The 25,652-nt window shown below is 35.8% G+C and overlaps 3 protein-coding genes and 1 pseudogene across 3 annotated transcripts; 3 read left to right on the forward strand and 1 right to left on the reverse strand.

The window, feature by feature from the left end:
• Positions 1–383: 383 nt before the first annotated feature.
• Positions 384–7,006, reverse strand: LOC102582411 (uncharacterized). The gene is made up of 11 exons (XM_006351963.2): positions 6,814–7,006; positions 4,920–5,165; positions 4,156–4,365; positions 3,748–3,828; positions 3,555–3,641; positions 3,031–3,126; positions 2,855–2,908; positions 1,766–2,670; positions 1,627–1,675; positions 1,496–1,535; positions 384–720 (listed from the first exon to the last, which is right to left on the reverse strand). The coding sequence occupies exons 2-11, from the start codon at positions 5,151–5,153 to the stop codon at positions 572–574; spliced, it is 1,905 nt and encodes a 634-aa protein (XP_006352025.1). The 5' UTR covers positions 5,154–5,165; positions 6,814–7,006; the 3' UTR covers positions 384–571.
• Positions 7,007–8,264: 1,258 nt separating this feature from the next.
• Positions 8,265–14,303, forward strand: LOC102582090 (protein-tyrosine-phosphatase IBR5-like). Its single transcript, XM_006351962.2, has 5 exons — positions 8,265–8,671; positions 11,437–11,536; positions 12,536–12,593; positions 12,904–13,010; positions 13,619–14,303. Exons 1-5 carry the CDS (start codon positions 8,432–8,434, stop codon positions 13,930–13,932), a joined length of 819 nt encoding a protein of 272 aa, XP_006352024.1. The 5' UTR covers positions 8,265–8,431; the 3' UTR covers positions 13,933–14,303.
• Positions 14,304–17,438: 3,135 nt separating this feature from the next.
• Positions 17,439–19,849, forward strand: LOC102589236 (clathrin coat assembly protein AP180-like). Its single transcript, XM_006351981.2, has one exon. It carries the CDS (start codon positions 17,581–17,583, stop codon positions 19,759–19,761), a length of 2,181 nt encoding a protein of 726 aa, XP_006352043.1. The 5' UTR covers positions 17,439–17,580; the 3' UTR covers positions 19,762–19,849.
• A 919-nt stretch (positions 19,850–20,768) lies between these two features.
• Positions 20,769–25,526, forward strand: LOC102581766 (small ubiquitin-related modifier 1-like; annotated as a pseudogene).
• Positions 25,527–25,652: the final 126 nt, after the last annotated feature.

A 25,652-nucleotide genomic window follows, 5' to 3' on the forward strand; every position in this document is an offset into this window, starting at 1 on the left:
AAGAATAACATATATAAATTATTGTATGTTACGTAACAACATAACTGTTTAAATCTCTTTTATTGATTATAGTTTTGTAAACTTTTTCAATAAAACAATTGTTATATAAATAATCTAAATTATTCTAAAAGTGTATAAAAATAAAATTAAGATTTCACTTCATTGAATATGTTAATTAGAGTATTATTTTCTTTATTTATATAATATTTCATAATACTTTTAATTACAAAAACTAATATTAATAATATTTTTAAAATTTAATTATTTGATAATCTAATTAGTTTGAGGTCGAAATGTTTAATGAAACATCTCAAAGAAATGAAGACAATCTTATAAAGCAATATTAAAATATGATTTATTCAAATTGAAATAAATTAGACAAATTAAGAAATAAAAGCACAATTGTTTCAATTTCCTATAAGGATGTATGTACAAGGAAAAGGTCAATTTCAGAATGTGATTTACAACATAGGAAAAATGCCCAAATACCCCATACCATAATGAAGGTCTTCATCCTTTATTAGATTTTTCACAAACAAATGCATCAATTTTACATATGGTACAAAGTCCTCTAGACAATGGAGGTTTCAAGGAAAGACTTGGCAAGCCACAATAATCCTGGATCATTCCTTTTGAGGACCAAATAAGCTTCCGTCCTACCAGTGTTGTCGATAATAGCGTCTTCACTGAATCCAATCACAGACAGAATCTCCATTGCAGCTGCAACCACAGAGGAGGGCAAAGGTTAGTGAGTATTTACAGCTAAGAATGCCCAGCAAGCATGCGAAGAGGAGAAGAAGCACCCAATGATCAAGAAGCATATAACTTTGACTAAGTACTAATAAATTTCACATCAAAAGATAAACGATGTCCGATAATGATGTTGATACATTTCCTTTGTGTTGCATGCATGTTCATGGGATCACCAAATACATTTTGAACCTCTGCAAATAACATCTATAACGAATATCACCATGCAAATACTTCACCCAAATAGAATTTCAAAAATAATACCAAACCTAGCCTTGGTCAATTAAACTAGCTTGTATATCAACTTGATCATTGACTTATTTTCCAGACATCTTTTACCAAAATGTTAGGCTCATGGAAAGACGATGGCAATTCATGCATGCCCTTAAACATAGAATTAGGGCTTGAGTGAAAAATTTATGCTTCAGTAATTAGCGAAGTGGTAAATTGTTCTTGCAAAACTGGAAGCAATCAGCAAGATTTGCAAATTGAAAGCACAATTTCACGAAGTGTGATTTACAAGCGCCACCTGATAAAGAGAAGAAGAGCTTTATTTAAGCCGTATTAATTTCAGTGGACAAAGGGTATCTAAAATGCAGAGAAATTTAGCTGTGTTGGATTGGTAACAGTGCTGAAAGCTCTCTGAAGGTAACATGAAAGTAGGGGATGGGGAAAGAGAACTGTTGGGGAAGGAATTTTGCAGAAAGGAAATAAATTGCAATAGATCGAGTAGAAGAACATGTACCTGAATAATTCACCACATCCCTCTGAATTAGAGGATTAGCCTGCAACAACCACCAATCAATTGTGATGAACAAATTAAGATGAAATCTAGACAAAACTAAATCAACTAAGACCATCATAATAAATTGCAACCTTCCGCAACTTTCTGAATTTTGCTTCATCTGGGTGTTCAATTGCATTCCTACAAACAGTTGCATTGCCAACTTAAATCCAAAGCTCATGAATGACAAAAAAAATCCAAATCTAAATGGCAGATTCATGTTTGACATACCTTATAATTTTCAATATAGTTTGCACTACCCTAGAGACCTCCAAGGGAGTAGCTTGAGATCTCAACACACCTATTGCTTTCTGCAGTCGACTGCAAATGATGGCAACAGGATCTCGTATCCTCTGCAATTCCTGGTCATCTGGATCAGGCTCATCAATCACTATACTAGAGACTCCATCTGGTATTATATCCTTATCATTAGTACATGGCTCTACCAGCTTAATTCCTTCAGGAAAATCATCTTGGTTGGTGTGTGTAAAAGATCCGCTCTCTTCCTCATTTACATGGTGCCCCAATGAAACATCGCTATTTTGACCATCTGTTACTTTCTTTTCGATCCGCATAATGCGCTCATCAGGATCAGGTTCCAAAGAAGTAGGAGTTGTTGTATTGTGTTGTTCTGCAGAGCAATCATCCGGGTCAGGTTCTTTACTTAATTTAGCTTCCAAAGGAGGCGGAAGGCTTCTCATCTTATGATCATCAGAATCAAGTTCCATATGAGGCTCATGTTTCATGGGAGAGCCAGTCCCGCAATCATCAGGATCAGGTTCAGATTCTCTTTGATCATCAAATGGGGGGACATCAACACTAACTACTTTCACATCATTCAGTTGCTTTTCCACTAGAGCATCTACATGATTGGATTGCAGTGAATCACCAGCATTAGATGCCTGATGCATATCAATTGCTTCTGAGGGGTTGGTGGATGCCTGTGCTAAACGGCTGTAGGCAGCAACCACTGAAGATGCTCGAGCATTGAAAACTGAAGTTTGTCCCCCAAGCTTATGTGATAACCCAATTAGATTATCGTTGTCCTCATCGTCTTCATAGTGCTGCAAATTGTGACCACTCACGGTATGACCTCTTGATTTAGTCCAGTCCAACTTAGCAGCTTCTTCATTAAGCTGCAAGAAAGATCTACTCTTAATAACTTCTGCACATTTAACAAGAATATTGCAGAGATAAACAGGACTAATCGAGTTTAGGGGCTCAAAAAGGACCGTCCCAGTCTTTTGATTAAACATTTCTTGAACATCTTGCCACCTCAAGGAAGCAAAGAATGGAAAAAGAGACTAAATAACCTTTTACCTGCTTAAGAAGAGCATAGAAGTTCACATCATGTTCAGAATGTACCATGTGTGACTGAAAATGGAAATAATATACGTTAGAGGCACATCAGAATTCATCATGAAACTCAAAAGCACGAACTTAGATTTTCAAATATTTTTAAGTTGGACAACAAAGAGTGAGACAGGACCACCCACAAGTTCATGCAAGAGTGTCTTCTTGATGCTATCATACTTCCTGAAACCCTTGAGGTCGTCTGTACGAAGACGCAGTGATATCTCCTCACCGTGATTCTGAATATGATCAACAGAAAATTATCAAGATAATTTTAAATGGTAAATGAAAAAATTATCATCTTAGAAAATCAAAAAGTAATACTCCCTCAGTCCCATTTTATGTGGCACCCTTTCCATTTTAGTCCGTCCCAAAAAGAAACTATAATTAGAAACAATTTAACTTTAAAATTTCCCTTGTATCCTTAATGAAATGAATCTCAACCAAACAAATATCTAAGGATTTTTTTAGATCATAAATTTCAAAAGTCTTACTTTTTTTTCTTAAACACCGTGCCTAGTCAAAGGGTGTCGCATAAAATGGGACGGAGGGAGTAGCAAAAGTCACGGAACTAAGGTGATGAAGCATGACAGTCATGGATTCGATATTGAGAACATGATTCTGTTCTGTATCTACTCCTTTGGGGAGAAAGAAAGGGATTGCTCACCTTATTGAAGCCAAGAATGCATTCAGGACTAACACCAACATAGCCTTCTGGTGCCATCTCTGTCATGATACCCACACGCCAGTGATGCTTCAAGAATTCCAATGAACGATAGTTTACCACAACTGATAGCACACATCAACAAAGTAATCCATATGTAATTAAGCTGAGATATGAAAAATCTGGTCAGGCTTACCTTATTCATGATTGCAACAATTCCTGGATCAGCAGCAAGCTTATGCATTAGTTTTAAAGCTTTTGAAGCAGGAGGATTCAACTGAAACCAAGTGAAGACTACATAAATTGGTTGTCAACTATGTTGCTCGGACTCTTCAAAAATGCCAACAGGTGCGTGTTGGATTCGCCAAAAGTAGTGTATTTTTGAAGAATCCGAGATGGGTGCGGCATAAAAAGTGAAGAGTCCGCGCAACTAAGGTTGTCAAATAAACCTTCCCAGGCATCCGGTCCCAAAAGAGGGAATATGTCAATATATTTTTGCAAGTAATCCACATAGGTTAGAAACATTATTTTACTCATTTGTCCGACTGCATTTTTAAGCTTCAACTGTAGAGAATGAAAGTGGTTACATTAGAGTTGGCTATACCTCTATACCAGGAAGGTGGAGTGTCCGAAAATCACAAAAGACATAAGGCCCTTGTGGAAGTTTTAGTGAACTTTGAAGCCCATTTGAGTTTCTTTGTCTCGATCTCTTTTCCTCTTCATCAAAACCCACAATCCTGAGGTCTGCCTTTGCACTCTGTAGTATGTCATCTACTTCATCTTTGGGCACTCCCAACATCCTAATAGATTTCCCCTGAAACAGAAAAACATCAGGCAATTCCCATCTATGTCAAAAGGAATTGTTTGGAAGGTTCAGCTTAACGAGTCATAGCCAAGTATGCTAAACAAGTTATATAGACTAATACAATGATTGGAAATGCATGAATACCTAATACAATATGTGAAAGAAGTAAATAGAAGATGTATTTCAGAATGCAAGTGCACTCAAATCTTTAAAGCTGCTAAAATGTATTTTTTACGACGTGCCTTTGGCAAAACTAACTTAGGGCTACAACTCCTTCAAGTCAGATTCTGAAGGCGAATCCTAATTCCAAGAGTGGGAAATATTACATGATTTTTATGATATTTATCAAGCTAACTCCCTAAAAACAAAGCGTCATGTTGAGATGTTTTAGCAGAACAATCAGCAATAATGTATATAAACAAAAGAACAAACAAACTTGTCAAAACAAAGAGCTAAAGAATAAAATTTCAGAAGCCCTGTCTAGAATTCAAGCAGATATCAAGTCCAACAGCTATTTAGTATATATAATTCATAAACTAGAGCATAAACTAATTAAAAAAAACCTCAAGAATGGATGCTGCCTCCAATTTTAGGTAGGAATGCTCTTCAGAGAAAGGATACAAAAGTATTGAACTTTTATTAGTAGGCACAATGAGGCGCATTGTATCATCTCTAACATTGGTGAGATTCAGCAATTCATCCCCCAGTGATTTGAGAGTAGCAGCTGGATCCATCTCCAGACTAAACTTCTTTCCTCTCCATATAACAGATAATTGACATGTCTCCTGTTGCTGCATGGATTTCTTTATCTAATAATAGCATACAAGTAAGCCATCATCAAACACACAAATTTTAGCTAGTCTCAAATAAGAGAACCACAAGTATCAACCAATTAGTTTTTCTTTTAAACTATATACGCTTTTGATGAATTGCATTCTGAGCCACAAACAGTATTTAGAATCCTATCTATAGAAGCTTGATGAAGGCCGTGTTTTTTTGGCATGTAAACTCAAATCTAGTCAGCTAAGGATAATCATGAGGAATGAAGGTAAGTTCAACCAAATGCATTTCTAGAAGCCTCTCTTAATAATGCTTCGGAACACCAGAATCCAGGTTCCATAATGAACCTTAGTTCAAGTCATCCACTGAGCTTTTTTTTTTTTTTTTGGTTGATAAGTAAAGGTTTCTATTAAACTTGTACCAAGCTGGTACAGAAGAAAATACATGCAATACTACAACACTCCCACCAGTCATACCACATGTCCCCCTAAAAGGTAAAGAAAATCCAAATACCGATCCATCCTACCTAGAGTACTGCTATAACAACTTCTGTCAGGAAAAAACTGAAAATCAACGGCTCAATGGGAACAGGAGCGTTCCTATCGATATGGTCAAGTGAGAATTCAGTTTTCTCCATCAAGAAATTTCAGCACACATTTCTTTAATCTCCAGATGTAAAAAAATTGTAAGATAGTATTGTGCTAAAGTTGAGATTCAGGTCACCTCTAGAATTACAGAACCTCTAAATTGGTTTAGGAGAGAACTATTAAGAGGATTCATATAGACGATACCAACCAGATATGGGGTCGAAGAGTAGTTGATTGATAGATTTCTCTGATCTCCAGTGAACGTGGGTATGCTATTCATGTAAATTGGCACTATGAAGAAGTCAGTTTTATCCCTCCCTTCATAAATCTGTAAATGCTTCAATGAAATTTTCATCTTGTTGAACAAGCCATCTCTTTCAAACATCCACACACTACCATTTGTTGCAACCACCCAAAAAACTGAATTGCTTGTCTGGCAACAACTATCTCTACTCTTGGAATTAGCAGACGGTTCTGGATATTCCTTCTTTAGGCTAAAATGTCAAAAATTAAACTGAAGAAATACCTAATAGATAACAGTGTAGTTATCAATCATCAACAACTACAGCTCAACCTCAAAACTAGTACTACTTGATACTTGAATCGACTATAAGAATCCTCGGTACCCATTCCACTTTATTTTCAGTATACGTAAGTATTATTCATCAAAATATAATTTTTTTTTCATATTCCTCATCAAACTAACCCAATTCTCCTCCTTTATCAAGCTTGGACCAATTTTCATTTTTCAAAAAAGTTGTATTCGGTCTAGCTTGCACACCTCGACTAATTATAGGCACCTACTAACTCTATCTCTATCCACAAAGCTTAAACAGATGAAAAACAAATCATCAAATATTTTTGACTATATACTGGAATTTAAACCTGAGACATCGTGATTCTCCGGCTACTTCATTTGACCAGTGGCATGGCTCAATTAAAGCCGATAACTAAGTATTTTGCATCCAAACAACACGGAATTAACCGGAATAAACCTCTAAAGTCCGAAACGTAGAACAGATTTATTTGTTCCTAAAAATTTACTAACTGCAAATTTACATTAAAAAATGAGAAAATTGAAAATTCTAACCTTTTTTGACTCTGGAGATTGATGATGATCGGTGATCTATGAGAATAATTGATTGCAAAATTCGCAAAAAAGGGACAATTTTTTTTCAAATTTGGGGAAAAAATGAACGGAAGGATGCGAAGAACAAGGGGGCGGTACAATTTAGAAATTTATGCAGGATGGATTTTAACGTGAGCGGTGTGTGTTCGTTTTGGTACGTAAGTGCTGGCGTAAATTCACGCGCGAAAGATCTAGAAGTTACGGCTTTACCCATTTGGGTGAGTGAAAATGCCACTCGACTATTCTGGCTCAAGCCGAAAGCCGTGGGTTTGAGTCCTGTTAATTTCGACGGATTCAATAAATATATCAATTATTTTTTTTATTTTCTGTGAAAGGCAGATCGTTAACATAATTTCATTTCTAACGGAAGATCTTTTTTTCTTGTTCGTTTTGTATTTTTCATCGACTTAGCTAAGGAGCGTTTTACCCCTCAAGTTCAAATTTTTAGGTGTGAATTTTGATCATATCAGATATCATACACCGAGTGAGAAGAAAAGAATTAATGGGAGACCACCAAAGATTGTGATGGAGCGTGAATTGTAAGTTATGTTGCTCGAACACTTCAAAAATATTTATGGACAAGTACTTGATTTTTTTATGTGTTTATTTATGTTTTAATTTTTTATTATTTTAATAAAAAAAGTATAAATCTACCTTTTGGAGTAAAAAAGTTTCTTTCACAAGCAACTTGATAAGTTATGTTTAAAAAATAATTATTGCATTAAGGTGTAGGAGAACGAGAAATGAAGGGCCAGATTACGAGGCCGAAAAATCAAGCACGAGCATTAACAAAGTAAAAAATCAGATAGTCATCAACTAAATAAGCTAATTTTCCACCTAATAAGTTGCTTGATAACACTAGCAAACGATTAATTGTTTCATGATTGCTAATTTACAAATCAAGTTACACTAGCATTTTTGAATTTTAGGACAAAAATCGTGAGATGGTTATGGCTGGTGAGATGAATTTTAAAAACATGTTCACCGAAAATGTATATGCTTATATTCATTAAAAATTGAAAAGCATAAATATTATCTTAAATCAAATTAAAGAACACGTTTAAATATTATACGGGTTTGTATCTTAGTAATAGTACTCCCTCCATCCACAATTGTTTGTCAGGCTAAGGTCATGCACACCCCTCAAGGAAAATTTAATAGAAGGTGTAATTTGACTAATATAACCCTATTATATCAAGAATACCAAAAGTCTACATAACTTTTCAATTGAACTACACTATCATTAAGGGCAGAATTGGAAAAAGATGATTAATTGTTTCTTGATTGTTTAAATTGACAATTAATCTTGGACATCTATTTTTAGTATATCTGCCAAATAATTGTGGACGGAGGGAGTAATATCTATTGGGTACCCCTTTCAAAGATCCACAATTATTACTTCTACCGGTATCTATAAATATCAACCTATAGCAATCAATTTCACCCCCAAATTTAGCCTAATAATTTTCCTATTGCGATGCTTCACTCACAAACACACTGGACAAAATCCAGAAAACCCACTTTAAATCTTGAATTTTACTCATCTGGGTAGTTGTTAATTCTGTGATTTGATCAAATTATGAGGAAGAGGGAGAGGGAAAACCCATGTGGTGTTTGTGGGCATTATCACAAATACGAAGAAGGTGAAGTTTGTGGGATCTGTGGACATCGAATGCCTGATGTATCTGAAAAGGGTTCTTCAATTCATGTCAGTGCGTTTCCTTCTGAGATCTTGCCGGAGTTTCTTTTTCTAGGGAGTTATGATAATGCTTCTCGTGCTGAGCTTCTCAAAACCGTTGGAATTTCTCGGATTCTCAATGTTTGTAACCTTTTCCCCTTAATTTTATATGTTTGCTATTACTCTCTCCGTTTTCCATTTGTTTGACCTATTTTGATTTGACATGGAATTGTTTGAGTTGCTTTTGGAGTGAAATGGAACTAATATAGAGCTGAATGAATGAAGAAGGTTCATATAAAAAATCCCAAGTAATTTGTGGTTTGAGGGGAAATGGGGCTAGGGTTTTGAGTTTATGGGTTGTGGATTCTAAAAAAAGGGAGCTTTTAGACAAATTATTTATTCTTAAAAGTTAAATCAAATGATCTTTTAAGTACACATATAACTTGACAAGAGTTTTTTTCCACCTTTGCTCCTTTGGTAACTCGAACTCACAACTTTAAAGTTGAAAGTGAGGAGTGCTTACAATTTGAGCAACTCCCTCTTGTCACAAAGATTTAGGTCTGCTTTGTGGCATGTTAAAGTAAGATTTTTTGGTCCAAAACTTTTTTTTTTCTTAAAAATTGGGGGTAAGGGAAGGAGAAATGGGGAAGGGGATTACAAGGTGGGGAATTGAACCTCACCAATAAGGTGAAAGTTTAGGTAGCAACCAACCGAGACACTAAGATTCCCCTTTTGGTCCATAACTAATGAAATGAAAGGTACAGATAACCTAAATCGATTAACATGTGGTTCAAAGTTTCTATCTATATCCATCGAGTAATACTTATTGGTTACCCCTCCAAAATCCACAATTATTACTTCTACCAGTATCTATCAACCTATAGAAGTCAATTTCAACCCTTTGGGATGACCTAGTGGTTTGGGCTTGGGACTTCCATGTTGGAGGTCTCAAGTTCGAAACCCCTTGCCAGTAGAAACAAGGGGTTTTCCTTCTTGGTCGAGCTCATCGCACCGGGTTTGCCTAGTGCAGGTTACCCCTTCTGTGTGGTTTGCGAGCTATTGCATACCAAAGGGATTTTACCTTGTGCGCACCCAAAGGGTAACATCAATGCAAATGTACCCTCATCTTAAATGAAGTACGAACTAATTTTTAGTGTCAGTAAAATTTGTTCCTATCTACTTCATTCAGTTATCAGGCACAGTTACCTATTAAAGAAAATGCTAAAATTGCAGAAAATAACCAAGCATTTATCTGTTTAGCTGAGCATAGATACATTTTGAATACGAGCCTTTTCTCTAGGAAAGGAAAGACGGATATTTCTCCTTGCAGTCTTATATTGTTTTTCACTTTTTAAAAAAAAGAAGCATATAATATTTTACTCTTAGCCAGAAAAGGAAGGATGGAAATGTGAGAGTGACATGGAAGCAACGTATGATACTTATCCAGAAAAAGAAAAACAAGAGATAAAGGAATCAACCAGCTTATGGCTACATCAAATTTGATATCTTGGTCAAGTGATTGGTATTTGGAATTCAACTTCATGTATTTCCCCTATTTATTTGAAATGATAATCCCAACACCAATTTCCATACCTAGGAACCCAACAATGGCTTTTCTCCACTTTTTTTTCTTGGTGACTCAAACCCCAGCATCGTGGTTGGAGGGCCCTTATCACTAGGCAGTCTCTCCCTTGTCATTATTGATTGGGGATGTTGATTATCTATCAAGCATTACAAGTTAATAAAGGAGATGGTGACATTTGTAGTTCCATCTTTTTTTTACATATGATGGGGGTTCCGGGTCAACTTGTGCGGACCTTGATTATTCAACCAAGTATCTGCATTCTCCCACCAGTCAAAATACCAGGTAATTATACCCCACTAAGGCTTAGCATATACGAAGGAATCGATTAGCTTTTTCCCTCTGCTGAATCCAAACCCTGTTCACACCCTGGGTACAAAGTTCTCAAATCTTTAGGGGAAACTTAGCAGTGGACTAATTGTATCCTATAACAAGTAGGACCTAATCAGGATTGTTTATATTCTCAACTGATCTGAACTATGATCCATTAGCTATACAATGCAATACATTGTTCTCTAAGATTATATCCTTAGATGTAACTGAAAGATGTATAATTATAAGAAGATATTTACGATCTAGAACAAACTGAAATCCAGTTCTTCTCTTGGTATTCTAATGTTCACTTGTAGCTGGTCTTAAAGTTTGTTTAGTTGGAAACATGGTTTGGCTCTTCAAAATGGATGAAATGGTAGGAAAGACAATTATGTAGAATGTCGATAGTAAATGACCTGAAATGGGCTTTCTGCTGCCAAATTCTTGTCATTCTTCAGGATAAACCCGAGTGATTAGGGGATGGGTTTCAAATATTTAGCTATATGATACTCTAGTCTCTACTTTTGTGTAAAGCATGTATAGTGAGGGCTTTGCCCGTATAAATTGATATAATCTTTACCTTGTCAAAAAAATTCTTTTAGATAAATGATACTGTATAAGATGGAAGGAACAAAGAATAGTAATTAGTACCACAAGAAGAAGTAACACGGTAGAGGGATAGAGCTATGCAATAAGATCATTTAAGTTTTTTGAAAGATAAGTGAGAGTGGTCTCAGTAACAACATTCATTTCTTTTCTTTCTATATCCATTTGTATGGTATTTTGCCTCCTTCATATGAACTTGGATAAACAATCTACATATATGTACTTTTGGCTCCATATAACCATAGTGGACACGCCATATTTTTCTGTTGCATCATGTTGGATGGTTTTTATTTTTCTTTCTGGTACTTCAGAAATTATTGAATGACACTTCCAGGTGTTCTTTGTGACCCATGTTCTTGATTGTTGATACTGGGTATTCACTTTTGTTTTTTTTTTCTATGTGCAGACAGTACCTGCTTGTCAGAATCTTTATAAAAATTCCTTTACTTATCACTGCCTTCAAGATGAGCAAAATTTGGCTTTTGATGATGCTATCCAATTTTTAGGTGAGTTACATTCTCTTTACTTTGTTTTACCTAATACCTCTAAGCTTGATTAGGAGATCCATGGAACCTTTCTCTCTGCCTTTAGTATGGTCAACTATTTGCTGCTACAATGCTTAAAAGGTACCTAGTTGATTGAAAAATTTAGAATGAAGATTGAATTATGTGAATAAACTAATAATCTATAGAACAACTATGCCTCAACACCAAACAAGTGGTGGTCATTTTTATGTTTCATCCACTGCTTTGCCTCTTTCGTTCACCTTCCATCTGCCTCTGAATGTTCAAATTGTTGAAGATATTATTGAGTAATTAAAAGTGTTTTCTCTCTAGCAGCTTAGGCTTTTACATGAGATGGTCACACAACTTAAACGTGGTATCAAAGCAGGCAAAGGTACTGAGTTTGAGTCTCACCATCACCCATTTATAAAAACGGAATTTCTAAGTGTTTGTCCCATGAAAAAGAATTAAGCCCGCACATAAGAAGACGTGTTGAAAACTTAATTAAGTAATTAAAAGTGTGCTCTCTAAGAACTTAAGCTTTTAGATTAGATTGCTGCACAACATTATCACAAATACTGTAGCGAGTTAAACATGTATACTAGGTGTCGTTAACTACCTGGACTCTTGTCATCCTTTGTTTGGAGATTCAATGGTAGCTTTCTTTAGTTGAATGTTGAGCCATCTAGTAGTTGATTGTTACAAATTTGTTTCCCACAGGTTCACCTGGAAAGACAATCTTTTTATTTTATTTAAAAAAAAGAACATTATAGTAAAGTTTTACTTTATACATGTATTGATATATGCATTTCATATCTTTCAACTCAACACTCCGTTTACATGTCTAGCTGTTGCGAAGGAAAGTCATTACTAGATACCATCGGGCATCGACATTGATTGCTACAGTTGAAAATCATGCTAACTCAAGCTTGTTCTCAGTGATTTCTCATGTTTTGTGGGAGGCATTATGCTGGCTAATCTTAGAATATTTATTTTGTGCAGAACAATGTGAAAAGGATAGGGCTCGTGTTCTTGTGCACTGCATGTTAGGTAAAAACAGGTAGGAGTTGATTATCAATTTTGCACCTACACCTTTTTACAGTTTCCCCTAACTATTCTTTCTTTCGTGTTTGTGCTTTATCCTGCTCTCCTCTATTCTCTTTGTTCTTCCGCAAGCAGTTTTCCCCAACTAAGGTGTAAATGTGAAACTTGTGTTCTTTTCTCCAGCTTCCTTTCAGGAACTTGGCACATTTAGTGCTACTACACGATATTTTCTGGACTGCCTTTCAACTGATTGTACTTGCAGAAACCACCATTTGGTCTACTTAAGGTTTTTATATGTAGATCTCATAGACATGCTTTTTTGATAGGTCGGCAGCAATTGTAATTGCTTATTTGATGAAAAGTAAAGGGTGGAACCTTGCACAGAGCCTTCAGTGGGCGAAAGAGCGAAGACCTTCTGTTGACCTAACTCAAGGTCACACTGCTATCTTTACAAGGATTTCTTCTCCTACTTTTTTCAGTTGAAAAGCTATAATATTAAGCTTGTAATTCTACATTTCAGAGAAATGCAAATATTTGAGATGACCAACCCTGGTATGTGTATAGTTGAAGAGGTCTGGTATGTGTATGATAGATCTATCGTTGATTGGCTTAGTGTGAAGTATCATCTTATTACCTTAAAGTGATCCACTATCATTTAAAAAAATAGGGATGGAAAAAAACTGCACAACATTGCTGCATCATTGGCGGAATAAACTGTGACCAAGCTAATAGAGATCACTCATTCTGAGTACAAGCATAGTGACTTCTAGATTTAAAAGCTCAGAACCCGTTAATTTTTGTGCGAGTGAGTTGCAAGTTTGGCATATTAGTCACTTTGTAATAAATGTTTCAATCTTCCTTTTTTCCTTTAATTTCAGCTAGATTTTTAGTTATTTTGATTACCAGAACTCTGCTAACATTGAGTCACACAGCTTGTCCCTCTTCACTTGGGTTGTGACTGCTCTTTGAAACTGATTTTAATAAAAAAGTTTACTCGTAGCTTTGCGTCTGTATGAAACTTCTTTTTGTTTATATTTGCAGAGGTCTACCAGCAGCTACAGGAGTACGAGCAGAAGATCTTTGTGTCACTTCAGAACCAGCCCAGCCCCATCATGCCAGCCTTCTCTTCTCCTGTGGCATCCTTCAACTTTGGCTTCCCAAAGGGCAGTGATCAGATTCCTGTTCCAGCCTTCAACAATTCTAGTGCTCCTTCACTTTTCTCCCCTCCTGCGTTTGAAGTTCCTCCACAGGGATTCACTTTTGGAGCTGCTAATAATCAACATACCGCCTCAGAAAGCCCTTTGAATGCTAATCAAAATCCAAATGGTAGCGACATTGCCATGGACGGTTCATGATACTATGACACCTTTAGCCTTGTGAAAAATCCTCAACTTCAACAAGTATTTAAGAAGGTTATGCCAGTCGCTGATGCCAATCTACCACATTTTTCAGAAGGTTGGATGTGAAGTGTGTGAAAATGCTTATAAAGTCACTAGTTGTAGAGTTTGACATGCTCAGATCTTACGGTGCCATCAAAATGGATTCGTTGTTCAGGAAATCCAAGTAATTATTGCCTAATATATATGCAATACTAAAGACTGTTTTCACTTGATCTCTTACAAACTAGATCTTCTGTAGCAACTGACTGTTATATTATGGGAAATGTGGGTGAGAGTTTTTGACAAGAAATGGTTTTCGTTTATATCCGAGTTAAGTAGTTGCCTTGATTAAGTTTGTGTTCAACTATAGTTAACATTGTGAATGCTAATGACCATTGATGGTGGCATTCCAAAAACCAAACTTTATTTATTTGAATCCCAGGCTAAGTTTACATTAATGGACTTTGGCTCCCAACTTTTCCTCTTCAATTGTAAGAGGAAGAGAATGAAGATATGATATTAAGTATTAACAGATTGATGTTGATTTAATTTATGGAAGCAGACTTTTTGATTTCCATGGACCACGTAAGGGTCTGCCGTCCGATTGAATCCGTTTTTTCTTGAATACTCCTTAGAAATCCGTCTCTATTCCTTTTTTCCACTGATAAAGGTTAATCTCAAGTCGTAAATGCAATATTCTGTGCTCGGTTAAGTGGGTCGAGAATCATGAGATTTTAGGTTCAAATCCTAGTGAAAGCAAACACTTGGTGGGGTATCTTCTCATCTATATATATCTTGATGTATAGAGTTATGCGGAACTTGTGTTGGTGGTAAGTAGTAGTATCTCGTAGAATTAATCAAGATGCAAGGTTATCTAGAACTTGTGTTGGTGGTAAGTAGTAGTATCTCGTACAATTAATCAAACGTTTTTTCTTGAATACTCCTTAGAAATCCGTCTCTATTCCTTTTTTCCACTGATAAAGGTTAATCTCAAGTCGTAAATGCAATATTCTGTGCTCGGTTAAGTGGGTCGAGAATCATGAGATTTTAGGTTCAAATCCTAGTGAAAGCAAACACTTGGTGGGGTATCTTCTCATCTATATATATCTTGATGTATAGAGTTATCCAGAACTTGTGTTGGTGGTAAGTAGTAGTATCTCATAGAATTAATCAAGATGCACGCAAGGTGACTCAAAGGCCCCGCACGATAAAAAGAAGCTAATGTTGTGACACTCTAAGGTTCCGTGAAGATCTACAATAGATAGAAGGGCATTATGTTCATAGAGATACATGCATGACTAATTGAGGTACACGTAAGCTTGACTCGGACACCATGATTAAAAAAAAGGAAGCTAAGGCATAATCAAGATTTAAACTTTATAAATTTATCTTTTTGATTTGGACTTTTTTAGTAAAATTTAACACACATGTAGAAATTAGGATATGAACTAAAAATTATTGAGTTCAGATTGACCTGTACCATATATACCTTCTTCTTCTTCAAAAGTTTGGATTTTTTTTCTCCATGTTGCTAAAAAGAATATGGTATAATGGCATCTATGTTTATAATCACATAGTAGGCAACTATAAGAAAGTAGTTGCTTTATTGAGGACCCATATTTTCTCAAAGGAAAATTCTACCATTCAGTGTGGAGTATGCATAGGATGAATATCAACAAGAAAAAGCACAAGTTAGGAGAACCACACACATGCCATTCATCCACAAAAGATCAAAAGAACTTCTCAAGTTTCAACACTAATGAAACAACCAAGTGGTACTACCACTGCCGCGGATTGTGGTGGAATGAATAAGATTCTTTTTCTGATTCTTAATCAGAAATTTCGAATTTGAACGGTGGGAATAAAACAAGTGTTCCTTTAATGGGCCTAATGAAGTACACATCCTGATTAATTAGAACCCAAAAACTAATCCAAAATAAATCATCATCAACTGGATGATAAATCAAGAATAAATACTTTTTTGACAGCGAAAAGGGAGTCCTCATCATCATGACAATTGACAAGGATCGATTCCTTTAGGTTCCTGACATCAGGTGAGAAATTAAAAAAAAAAAAGTGATACTACAAGAATTGGTGTCTGAACCACACATGATATTCCTCTTCAAGAATAATTTATTTGATTTTCATTAAAAAAAAATTGGCATTGCAAACAAATGTATTTGAAGAATATTTATATCTAAACAATTATGTAGTGGCTCATTTAATATCCTTCCTAGTACTTTATCCATTAACTTGTACACTTTCATGTGTTGCAGATTTTGCATGGTTTAGGTATTTATAGTATGTTATGAGGTGTAAATATACTAAGCATTTTAGTATAAAAGATTATCATAAGATAATACTAATTACTTAATATGTTAGTTTCAAAAGTATTTTTGAAGAATAGCAATTTGTATTTGATTAATCAATTTGAAAAACACTTTTATTAATATTATAGAACACAAAAAAATGTTTTTGGTCAGAGTCCCAAAAGTGCTTCTTGGGAAAATTACTTTCGGCTTTTAAGAAAAACAACTTCTGATCCTAGATTTTTAACTTCTAAATCACAATATTTTTGCTTAGTTCTAGATAGATTATTCTATATATAATTTTTTTTAACACTAACACAAAAACTTAGTGAGAGCAATTAAATTCTATCGAACCATTAATTATAATTATGGCTCCGTCATACCTCAAAACCACTTGTCTTTTTTTCTTTTCAAAAGCTTATTCAAATTAAAATCACAACCTTTTAAAATAAATATTTTTGACATCACAACAGTCTATTAGTCATGGATTAGATAATCTACAATTATTAGCTGGTTATAAATTAGTTTAATTTTCATATCATATAATTAGAAGATTCACATGAATGCTCAGCACGTTCAACACAACATATCCTTTCATTTCTTTTCCTTTTTTTCTTCTTGTTTTTTCTTTTTCCTTTCCTTCCTTTTGGTATTATCTCATATACTCTAGGATAGATTCGATAATTAATTACACTGTATATATAAGATATTTTTAATTTTTTTTTATGTACATATATAGATTTTGAATCCTTTGAACATAAAATTAAACGTTGACTCAATGGTTGAGACTTCTGAATTCAAATCCAAAACACTTCATTTTTATTTTTCAAACCTTCTTAATCCGCCGCTAACTCTACACGTGTATGGATGTGAGTGACAAATGCCTTAGTGAAGGTCACGTTTGTACATTGTAAGATTAAAAAAAAAATGTTAGGTTGAGAGGAATACAAGGAATCCCTCTTATTCTTCACAACACAAATTGAACTCCAATAACCAAAATCATTTCAGAGAGAAAAAAAAAAGAAAAAAAGTTTCCAACTAATTTTTTCAACTAACTTTTCTCTCTCTCTCTCCCTTCAACCAAAAACTTCTCATCAATCTTGAATCCAAAAAAAATAAAAAATATTACATTTTTACAATCTATTTTTTTCAAGATTTCAAGAAGTTAACAATCCTAGTGCCTCCAAATCTTGTGTTTTATTCTGTTTGTTGATCATAATCGCGTTTTTTTTTAGTCGCGAATGTGATCATTTTGGTGTTTGAATCAAGAAAACCACACGTTGAATCGAAGTTTTGAAAAAAGAGAAGGTAAATAATGCCAAGCAAGTTAAAGAAAGCAATTGGTGCAGTAAAAGATCAAACAAGCATTAGCCTTGCAAAAGTTTCAAGCAATACTTCTTCAACTCTTGAAGTTGCTGTCTTAAAAGCCACAACACATGATGATGTACCTATCGATGATCGATACGTTCAAGAAGTCATCAAACTTGTCTCATCAAACAAGGCCTACGCGGCTGCCTGTGCTCGTGCCATTGGCAAACGCATAGGCAGAACGAGGAACTGGATCGTTGCCCTCAAATCATTGATGCTTGTCTTAAGAATCTTCCAAGATGGTGATCCTTACTTCCCTCGAGAGATCCTTCATGCTATGAAACGTGGAGCCAAGATTCTTAATCTTTCTAGTTTTCGCGATGATTCAAATTCTAGTCCTTGGGATTTCACAGCATTTGTTCGTACATTTGCTTTGTATCTTGATGAACGTCTGGATTGTTTCCTTACTGGAAAGCTTCAAAGAAGATACAATAATCGCGAAAGAGAGAATTCAAGTAGCCATATTTATAGGTCTACTGGTAGTAGTCGAAGAAGGGGTGATGAACCTGTTCGTGACATGAAACCAGTAATGCTGCTTGACAAGATATCGTATTGGCAACGATTGATTGAAAGAGCAATAGCTACAAGACCAACAGGAGCAGCTAAGACAAATCGTCTTGTCCAAATCGCGTTGTATGCTGTTGTAACAGAGAGTTTTGATCTTTACAAAGATATCTCAGATGGTCTTGCACTTGTTCTTGATAGCTTCTTCCATTTACCATATCAATCATGCGTAAACGCCTTCCAAACTTGTGTCAAAGCTGCTAAACAATTCGAGGAGATCAGTGCGTTTTACTCTGTCTGTAAAACTATAGGCGTTGGCAGGACATCAGAATATCCAAGTGTGCAAACAATCTCAGAGGAATTGATCGAAACGTTGCAAGAGTTCCTCAAGGATCAATCTTCATTTCCAGCTCATACACAAAGCAAACCACATTTGCTTCTTCCAGGCACCGGTGGTGGTTCCTCAAGGACCACGAGCAGCAAACGTGATAGTTATGGTTGTCAATCAGACTTTTCTGTGACCACAGGCACGACTGAGCCATACTCGGAGAAGAGTACTAATACTTGTGTTGATTCGCGTTGCACATCATTAGAAGATCTAATAAGTGCAACAGAAACATGGAAGAGTCCAGCTAATATTTCAATTGATTTGGAGGCCTATTCAGATATTCAATTTGAGAAGCAGTTGCATGAAAAGGATGACTCGGGGTCTACTCATTCGTTGCCCGTATCAAACTCCATGGCTGATCTTGTATCCTTACCAGATTTGCAAGAATATGATGAAGACGACGAGAAAAAACAAGAAGCTGAACTTGAACAACACCAGAAACAGAATCCATCATTAGATTCTACTAGTTCAGCTAAAGGATGGGAACTCGTGTTAACTGAGGCGATCCCATCAACATCCTTCAACGCGTTCCCTGAGCAACCAAAACCGGATCATTTGTCAAGAAACGAAATGAGAGGGGTAATAACACCATCAGCATCATTCAACGCGTTCCCTGAACAAGGACAAGAAAATGTACCTACAAATGAAGCAGAGGTTTCTTCAAGCAATGGATGGGAACTCGTACTATTCGAAAACATTCCACAAGCACAATCAACACAACCCGTTGTCCCTAGTACCACGAACAACAACAATGTTAACAGCTTCAGTTTCGCCACTTTGGATGACTTGTACAATCAGAATCAAACGCCATTTTATCCGAATAATAGCCAAAACTCACATTTCACCCCTAGTACAAACAACTTTTTGTATGATCAAACTCCAGCACCTCAACACTACAATCCATTTTTACAAGACACATCAATGGAGTTGGCTATGGTACCGGTTACTGGTGCACCTGCCCCATACCCAACTCTGACCACGAATTCTTCGTTTTCATTTCCAACGTCTACTGACATGTTCACATCATCAGCACCTACATTTCAAGCAACTCCAACTTTTAGTGCTCAGAATCATACTACAGGGCCAATGCAGAGTACTAATATGGACGACCCGTTCGCGACATTTTCGAGTAGTGATCAGATGTTTAATGGCATCAAGAATGAGCAGAATTTGATGCAAGAACAACAATTATGGTTGCAGAACCAAAACAAAATCATAGCTAAACATAGGGCTTGATTTATATACGTGTGTTAAATGAATAAATCTTCTTGTTATGTTTTACAAAATTGATTTTGTGTTAATTCACCTCCCTTTCATTACATTAATTGCATGCTTTTTCGATCGAGTTTTGTCTTTAGAAAAACATTCTTGGTGGTAAAAAATGTGAACGAAGGATCCCACTGAATTGAGTTGGTTCCATGAATCTACGAAATGGTGAGAACTCTTGATCTCGATATCGTTTACCAATTCGAAAACTTTGTATTTGAATTGATGTCCTCTCATTGATTCCTCCTAAATTGCGCACATTGATTTATCCTAAAGATTTCATTTCAATTTGAAATAAGAATGTGTTGTAGCAAAGTGAGAATTAAACTATTTAAGGGTAAAATATTGTTCTAAAGTAAGTATTCAAGTATAGTGATCTCTTGTATAACTAGTATGTGAACCAAAGGACGAGTGACCCTGATATGATTTAATTAACATTAGGTTAATATACAATGACCAAAATAAAAACAAGTACAACAATTTATAGACAAAATTTACCATTTTCCTACTTTTCTTTCTTTTTTGAAATTACTCAGATGTCCGAAATCAAGATCTTTGACTAAAAATAGAGGTTCAATATTCATCTCACCATAAACTTTGGTAAGAAAATGTTAAAATATAACGCATCGATAGATGCTTAAACTTGACATCAACTACAAGTAAACACTTCACTTTTGTGGGTGCATATTTAGGCACCTCAACTCGTACACTTCAACTTACAAAATGATCGTCTAGGAGATTTTACTCGTTGGTGTCAATTGGTCTCCATGGAGCATCTAGACACTTTCAAAAATTTATACGTCACATCAGCATCGAGTGTCCACGAGACACTGTAATAACAGATTGAGGTATCTACGTATGCACTATGCACACCCAGAATTGGAGCGTCTTTCTATATATTATATGACAAACTTTAAACTTGATGGACCATATTGGACTTTTTCTACTATATAAAGATAGAACCAGACCATCAATTTACATAAATTTCATTTTTCTCCATTAACAGAGAGAAGAAAAAAAAAGAGGAAAAATGTCGGGAGTAGCAGGAGGGGAGGAAGACAAGAAGCCCGCCGGCGATCAGTCTGGGCACATCAATCTCAAAGTCAAAAGCCAGGTTTTTCTTATCATCTTATTAGGGTTCTCTTCTATCGCCGTATAATTTAATTAGGGTTTTGTCGATGAAGAAAACGATTGTTGGAGTAGGTTTTTCAGAGTAGCATAAGAATAATCATATGAATCTTTTCAATTTTGAATAAAATTGGGTCAAATAGAGAGGAATAGATGCATATAATTGAGCTGAGTAGCTTTTGGGTTGAGGGGTTGTTGATTAACAACAATAACAACAGTGTAATCTCACTTTAGGGAGGGTCTGGGGAGGGTTAAGTGTATAAAAGATCTTATCTTTACCTTGGAGGTAGTGCTGATTGATTGATTTGAATGAATGAATGGTTGATTATGCTTATTTACACTGTTTTAAGGTTAGTGATATTGCTTTGCTACTTCTTTCCTTGGCTAATTGATAAAAATTCTTCTTTTTTACTCACCAAATGTGGTTTGGGAAGGGTAAAGTGTACATAGACCTTACTTTACTTTGGAGGTAGTGTTGATTGATTCATTGATATGAATGAATGGTTGGTTATGCTTATTTACACTGCATTAAGGTTAGCGATATTCCCTTGCTACTTCTTTCCTTGGCAAATGGGGAAAAAATCCTTCTTTTTACCCGCAAAGTGTGATCTGGGAAGGGTAAAGTGTATGAAGACCTTACCTTTACCTTGGAGGTAGTGTTGATTGATTGATTGATTGAATGAATGGCTGATTATGCTTATTTACACTGCATTAAGGTGTTAATTACTTTTATTCCATGAATTGCGTGGCTATATTGTTTAAGAAAATCTTTAACACTCATTTGAGTATTATTAACTTAACTTGCTTTCGTGTAAAAACTAGAAATTTGGATGTTCCCCTATTCCAAGCCTGGGTGGGAAGAGTTGCAGTTGTGTTGATGGAAGGTAGCAGGTACTTGTGGAATATATAGAAAAGAAATCAGAAATTTGGAAGGAAAAAACTTAGGAGTTGTTTGGCAGGGTGTATTATATAGGGTGTATAAGAATATCTTTGTACTAAATGTTAGTACGATGTTTGGTTGTAAATTTTAGTCTGGTATGCATTAGTATATATACACCCTATTTAGTACTATTCTTACACAGTAAACCATGACATAAACAATAAGCGGTACTATTCCTATTTTAATATACCATGTTCAGTTAATACAACAAACTAAACAATTGATAAAAAATAATACCAGCATAACTAACCTCAAAATAACTAATCTCAACATTACTAATACATCCTGTTTAGTGCTATTCTTATACATCCTCCCAAACGACCCCTTTATTTCTAACTGGTTATCTTTGACTCTTCCCAGATTACTTTTTTTTGAGAAAAGGGTAACTTTGTATTCATAGAAAAAATTCATCATCCAAGAAATGATGAATTGGAAACTCACATCCCATAGTGTGATGGGCCCATCCCATACAGTTTATCAGATTACAAGTTTCATAAGAACTCTGATAGAAGACTAATACAGTTTGTTTTAATCCTCTGACAAAGTAATTTTCTGTCCTTCAAAGCACCTAGTGTTTCTTTCCTTCCATATGGACCACTAGATACATGATGGGATGAGCTTCCACCATTCTTCCTTTTTACCTCTGCTTCCAACTCCTAGCCAACTGTTCAGAAGCTCCAATGAGTCTTTGGCATCACCCAACTAACCCCCAAAATGCATAAAAACCTATTCCACAAACTGGTAGCTATTTGGCAGTGTATGAATAGATGGTTGTTCACTTCAGCTTCCTGTTCACACATAAAGCACCTTGAGCAGATTTGCATGCCTCTTTTCTGTAGGACCTCATGAGTGAGACATGCCTTCTTGATTAGTAGCCAAACAAAACATGAAACTTTCAATGGACATTTCACCTTCCAAAGCAGTTTCCAGGGCCATCTTTCAGTTCGTGAGACATTATGGTTCATCTTCCAGTAGCATGATTTCACTGTATAGACCCCTTTGTTGTGTATCTTCCATACTGGCTTATCAGAACTCTCAGAAGTACCTGGGAAATTATTAAGGACCCCTAATAACATAGCAACCTCCTCGATTTCCCAATTATTAAATGCTCTCCTAAACAGCAGATTCCAGCCATTTTGACTCCATACTTGTGCCACAGTGTCATTGTTTTGTAGACTCAATGTATATAGGTGAGGGAATAGGTTTCTCAAACTGTCCTCCCCTATCCATATTTCATTCCAGAACTGTGTCTTCATTCCATCCCCAACACTGATGCATATGTTGTTTCTAAAATGTGGCCATATTCTTCTAATGGTCTTCCAGACACTGCATCCAAATGTGGCCATAACCTCTTCAGTTGTCCATTGGTTAAGTAAACCATACTTTCCTGCTATAAATCTCCTCCATAAGGCTCTATCTTCAGTACAGAATCTCCATAGCCATTTTTGGAGCAAACAACTGTTCTGAAGACTTAGGTTTTTAAGTCCTAAGCCTCCTTGGTTTCTGCTGAGTGTGAGAGTATCCCATTTTACCAAGTTGTAGCCTCTCTTTTCCTTGTTGCCTTGCCAAAGAAAGGATCTCCTTAGCCTATTTATTTTCTTCTCAATGTTCTTGGGAATTGGAAATAGGCTCATCATATAAGTAGGCAATCCATCCAGTACTGACTTGATGAGGGTTACCCTGTCACCTAGTGACAAATACTGGCTTTTTCATCTGGCTAGTTTCTTCTCACATCTCTCCAACACCACATTCTACACTTCCAGCTCTTTGTTCTTGGCACCCAAAGGTAGTCCCAGATACTTTGTTGGTAATGCATCAACTTGGCAACCCAATGTCTTAGCTAGCTCAAGAAGATTGTCAACTTGGTTGATAGGGAAGAGATGACTCTTCGACCAGTTGACATGGAGGCCTGAAATGCCCTCAAAAATAGTGAGTATAGCCCTTATGTGTCTTATTTGACTCTTCCCAGATTACTTATTGTTCTATGTTGTTTTTAGTCTAGTAATTGTTCTGCATTTTGTTTTTTTCTACTTGTAACCCATGGAAATAATAGTCTCTGAAGGTACTTCTGTTATCCTTTATTAGAATTTTGTCACCACTCATTTCCTATATCATTTTGCTTGACCTATTGGAATCAGTCTAGCTCGTTGGAGCTGTAAATGCTGATGTACAATGAACTAAATACTAGCACTTAGTTTGTTCCAATTTTATTATATGGTTAGAAAAGTTAAAAAATAAAATAGGAAGGAGCCTCAGAAACAGAAAATAGATTGGAAGATAGAACGAAAACATACCAACAAGTGATCCCAAATTGGGAATACTGAGGTTGTTCGACTTTGTGCTAATGCTTTACGAGTTGCCAGTGAGAAAAATATTAGTTGTACATATTAGATTTTAGTCTATTGTCTCATTACAGTTTTCTAAGATCAGAGAGAGAGCCCCTGTAATTGTCATGTTGGATCGAGGTATATTATCTTTTCTCGAGATTTAGATACTGTTTTTTTTCCATCAATGCTAAACTAATATATTCTGGTCTATCTTAACAAAATGCTGCAAAAGATTATGACAATTGCTGGCTTGGTTTCTCAGTCATCAATGGTATACTTTGGTTATGCCTGTTTTAATTATCTGGCCTTAGTTGAGGTTGTTTCCAAGTTGTGATCTGCTTCTTGTTCTTGGAAAGTCAACTTGGAAGTGGGTGTGTCCATTTGATTATGTGGATTTGGTGATAGGGGATTGTTATTCGCAATAGTGATTTACATGTGGCCTTTTTTTCTTCATGATACGCCAATAACCTGGGACTTACCTACTTCTTGAGCTTTTTGAATTTTACTTTCTATTGCCAGGCCATACAATGTTTCTTTTGACTATACACATTTCATTCTGGCCTATAAAACTCAATATCATATGCAATTTTGTTGATTCTGATGCGTAGTTGATGAAAAAATTACTAGTGGACCTTTTTTTTTTCTTCGTCTTATCTTTTATTTCCATCCCTTACTGCTATTATGAAAATGGGCTGCTCACTAAAATTTTCTGGAAAATGGCCTTCCCCGCATGTATCAATGACAAGGAGGAAAATGATGAGAGAACTATGTATTTGACTTGTTTTCTGGTTGCAGGACGGGAATGAAGTCTTCTTCAGGATCAAAAGAAGCACTCAGCTGAAGAAATTGATGAATGCTTATTGTGACCGACAGTCTGTGGATTTCAATTCAATTGCCTTCTTGTTTGATGGTCGTCGTCTTAGAGCAGAACAGACTCCAGATTAGGTCCCTCTCTCTCTCTCTCTCTCTCTCTCTCTAAATGCACACACACGAAAAGAATACCAAAAGAGGGTTGTGCATCTGTTGATGTTGTTGTCCTTGACAATTGTGATTAATTTATTTTTCTTACAAATTTCCTCCTTTTTGCAGCTGGAGATGGAAGATGGTGATGAAATTGATGCAATGTTGCATCAAACCGGAGGCACAACTCTTTGAGTCTCCCTTCTCTTTTTTTTCTGTGGATGTAAGACTTATTGTGTTTCAAGATGGTATTGGACTTAGTGAAATGCTGGTTGGCAGCTTTAGGACCTTTAGAGTGTAATGAATGGGATCATGTTTGCTTACTTTATATTGAACTTAATCGCTAATATAACTTGACATGAAAGTCATTACTTGCTTCACCTTTCAATTTTCTGAAGATGACATGAATGCAGAGTCTCGGTTTCATGTAAATAACCTTCCCAACCCTCGGAAAAGATCAGAAGCTTGGTGACGAAAAAAATTCATGTGCAGCCAGCTTGCACCTC

The sequence above is a fragment of the Solanum tuberosum genome, unplaced genomic scaffold (assembly GCF_000226075.1).
Source record: "Solanum tuberosum cultivar DM 1-3 516 R44 unplaced genomic scaffold, SolTub_3.0 scf00140, whole genome shotgun sequence".
In the NCBI taxonomy this organism is placed as follows: domain Eukaryota; kingdom Viridiplantae; phylum Streptophyta; class Magnoliopsida; order Solanales; family Solanaceae; genus Solanum; species Solanum tuberosum.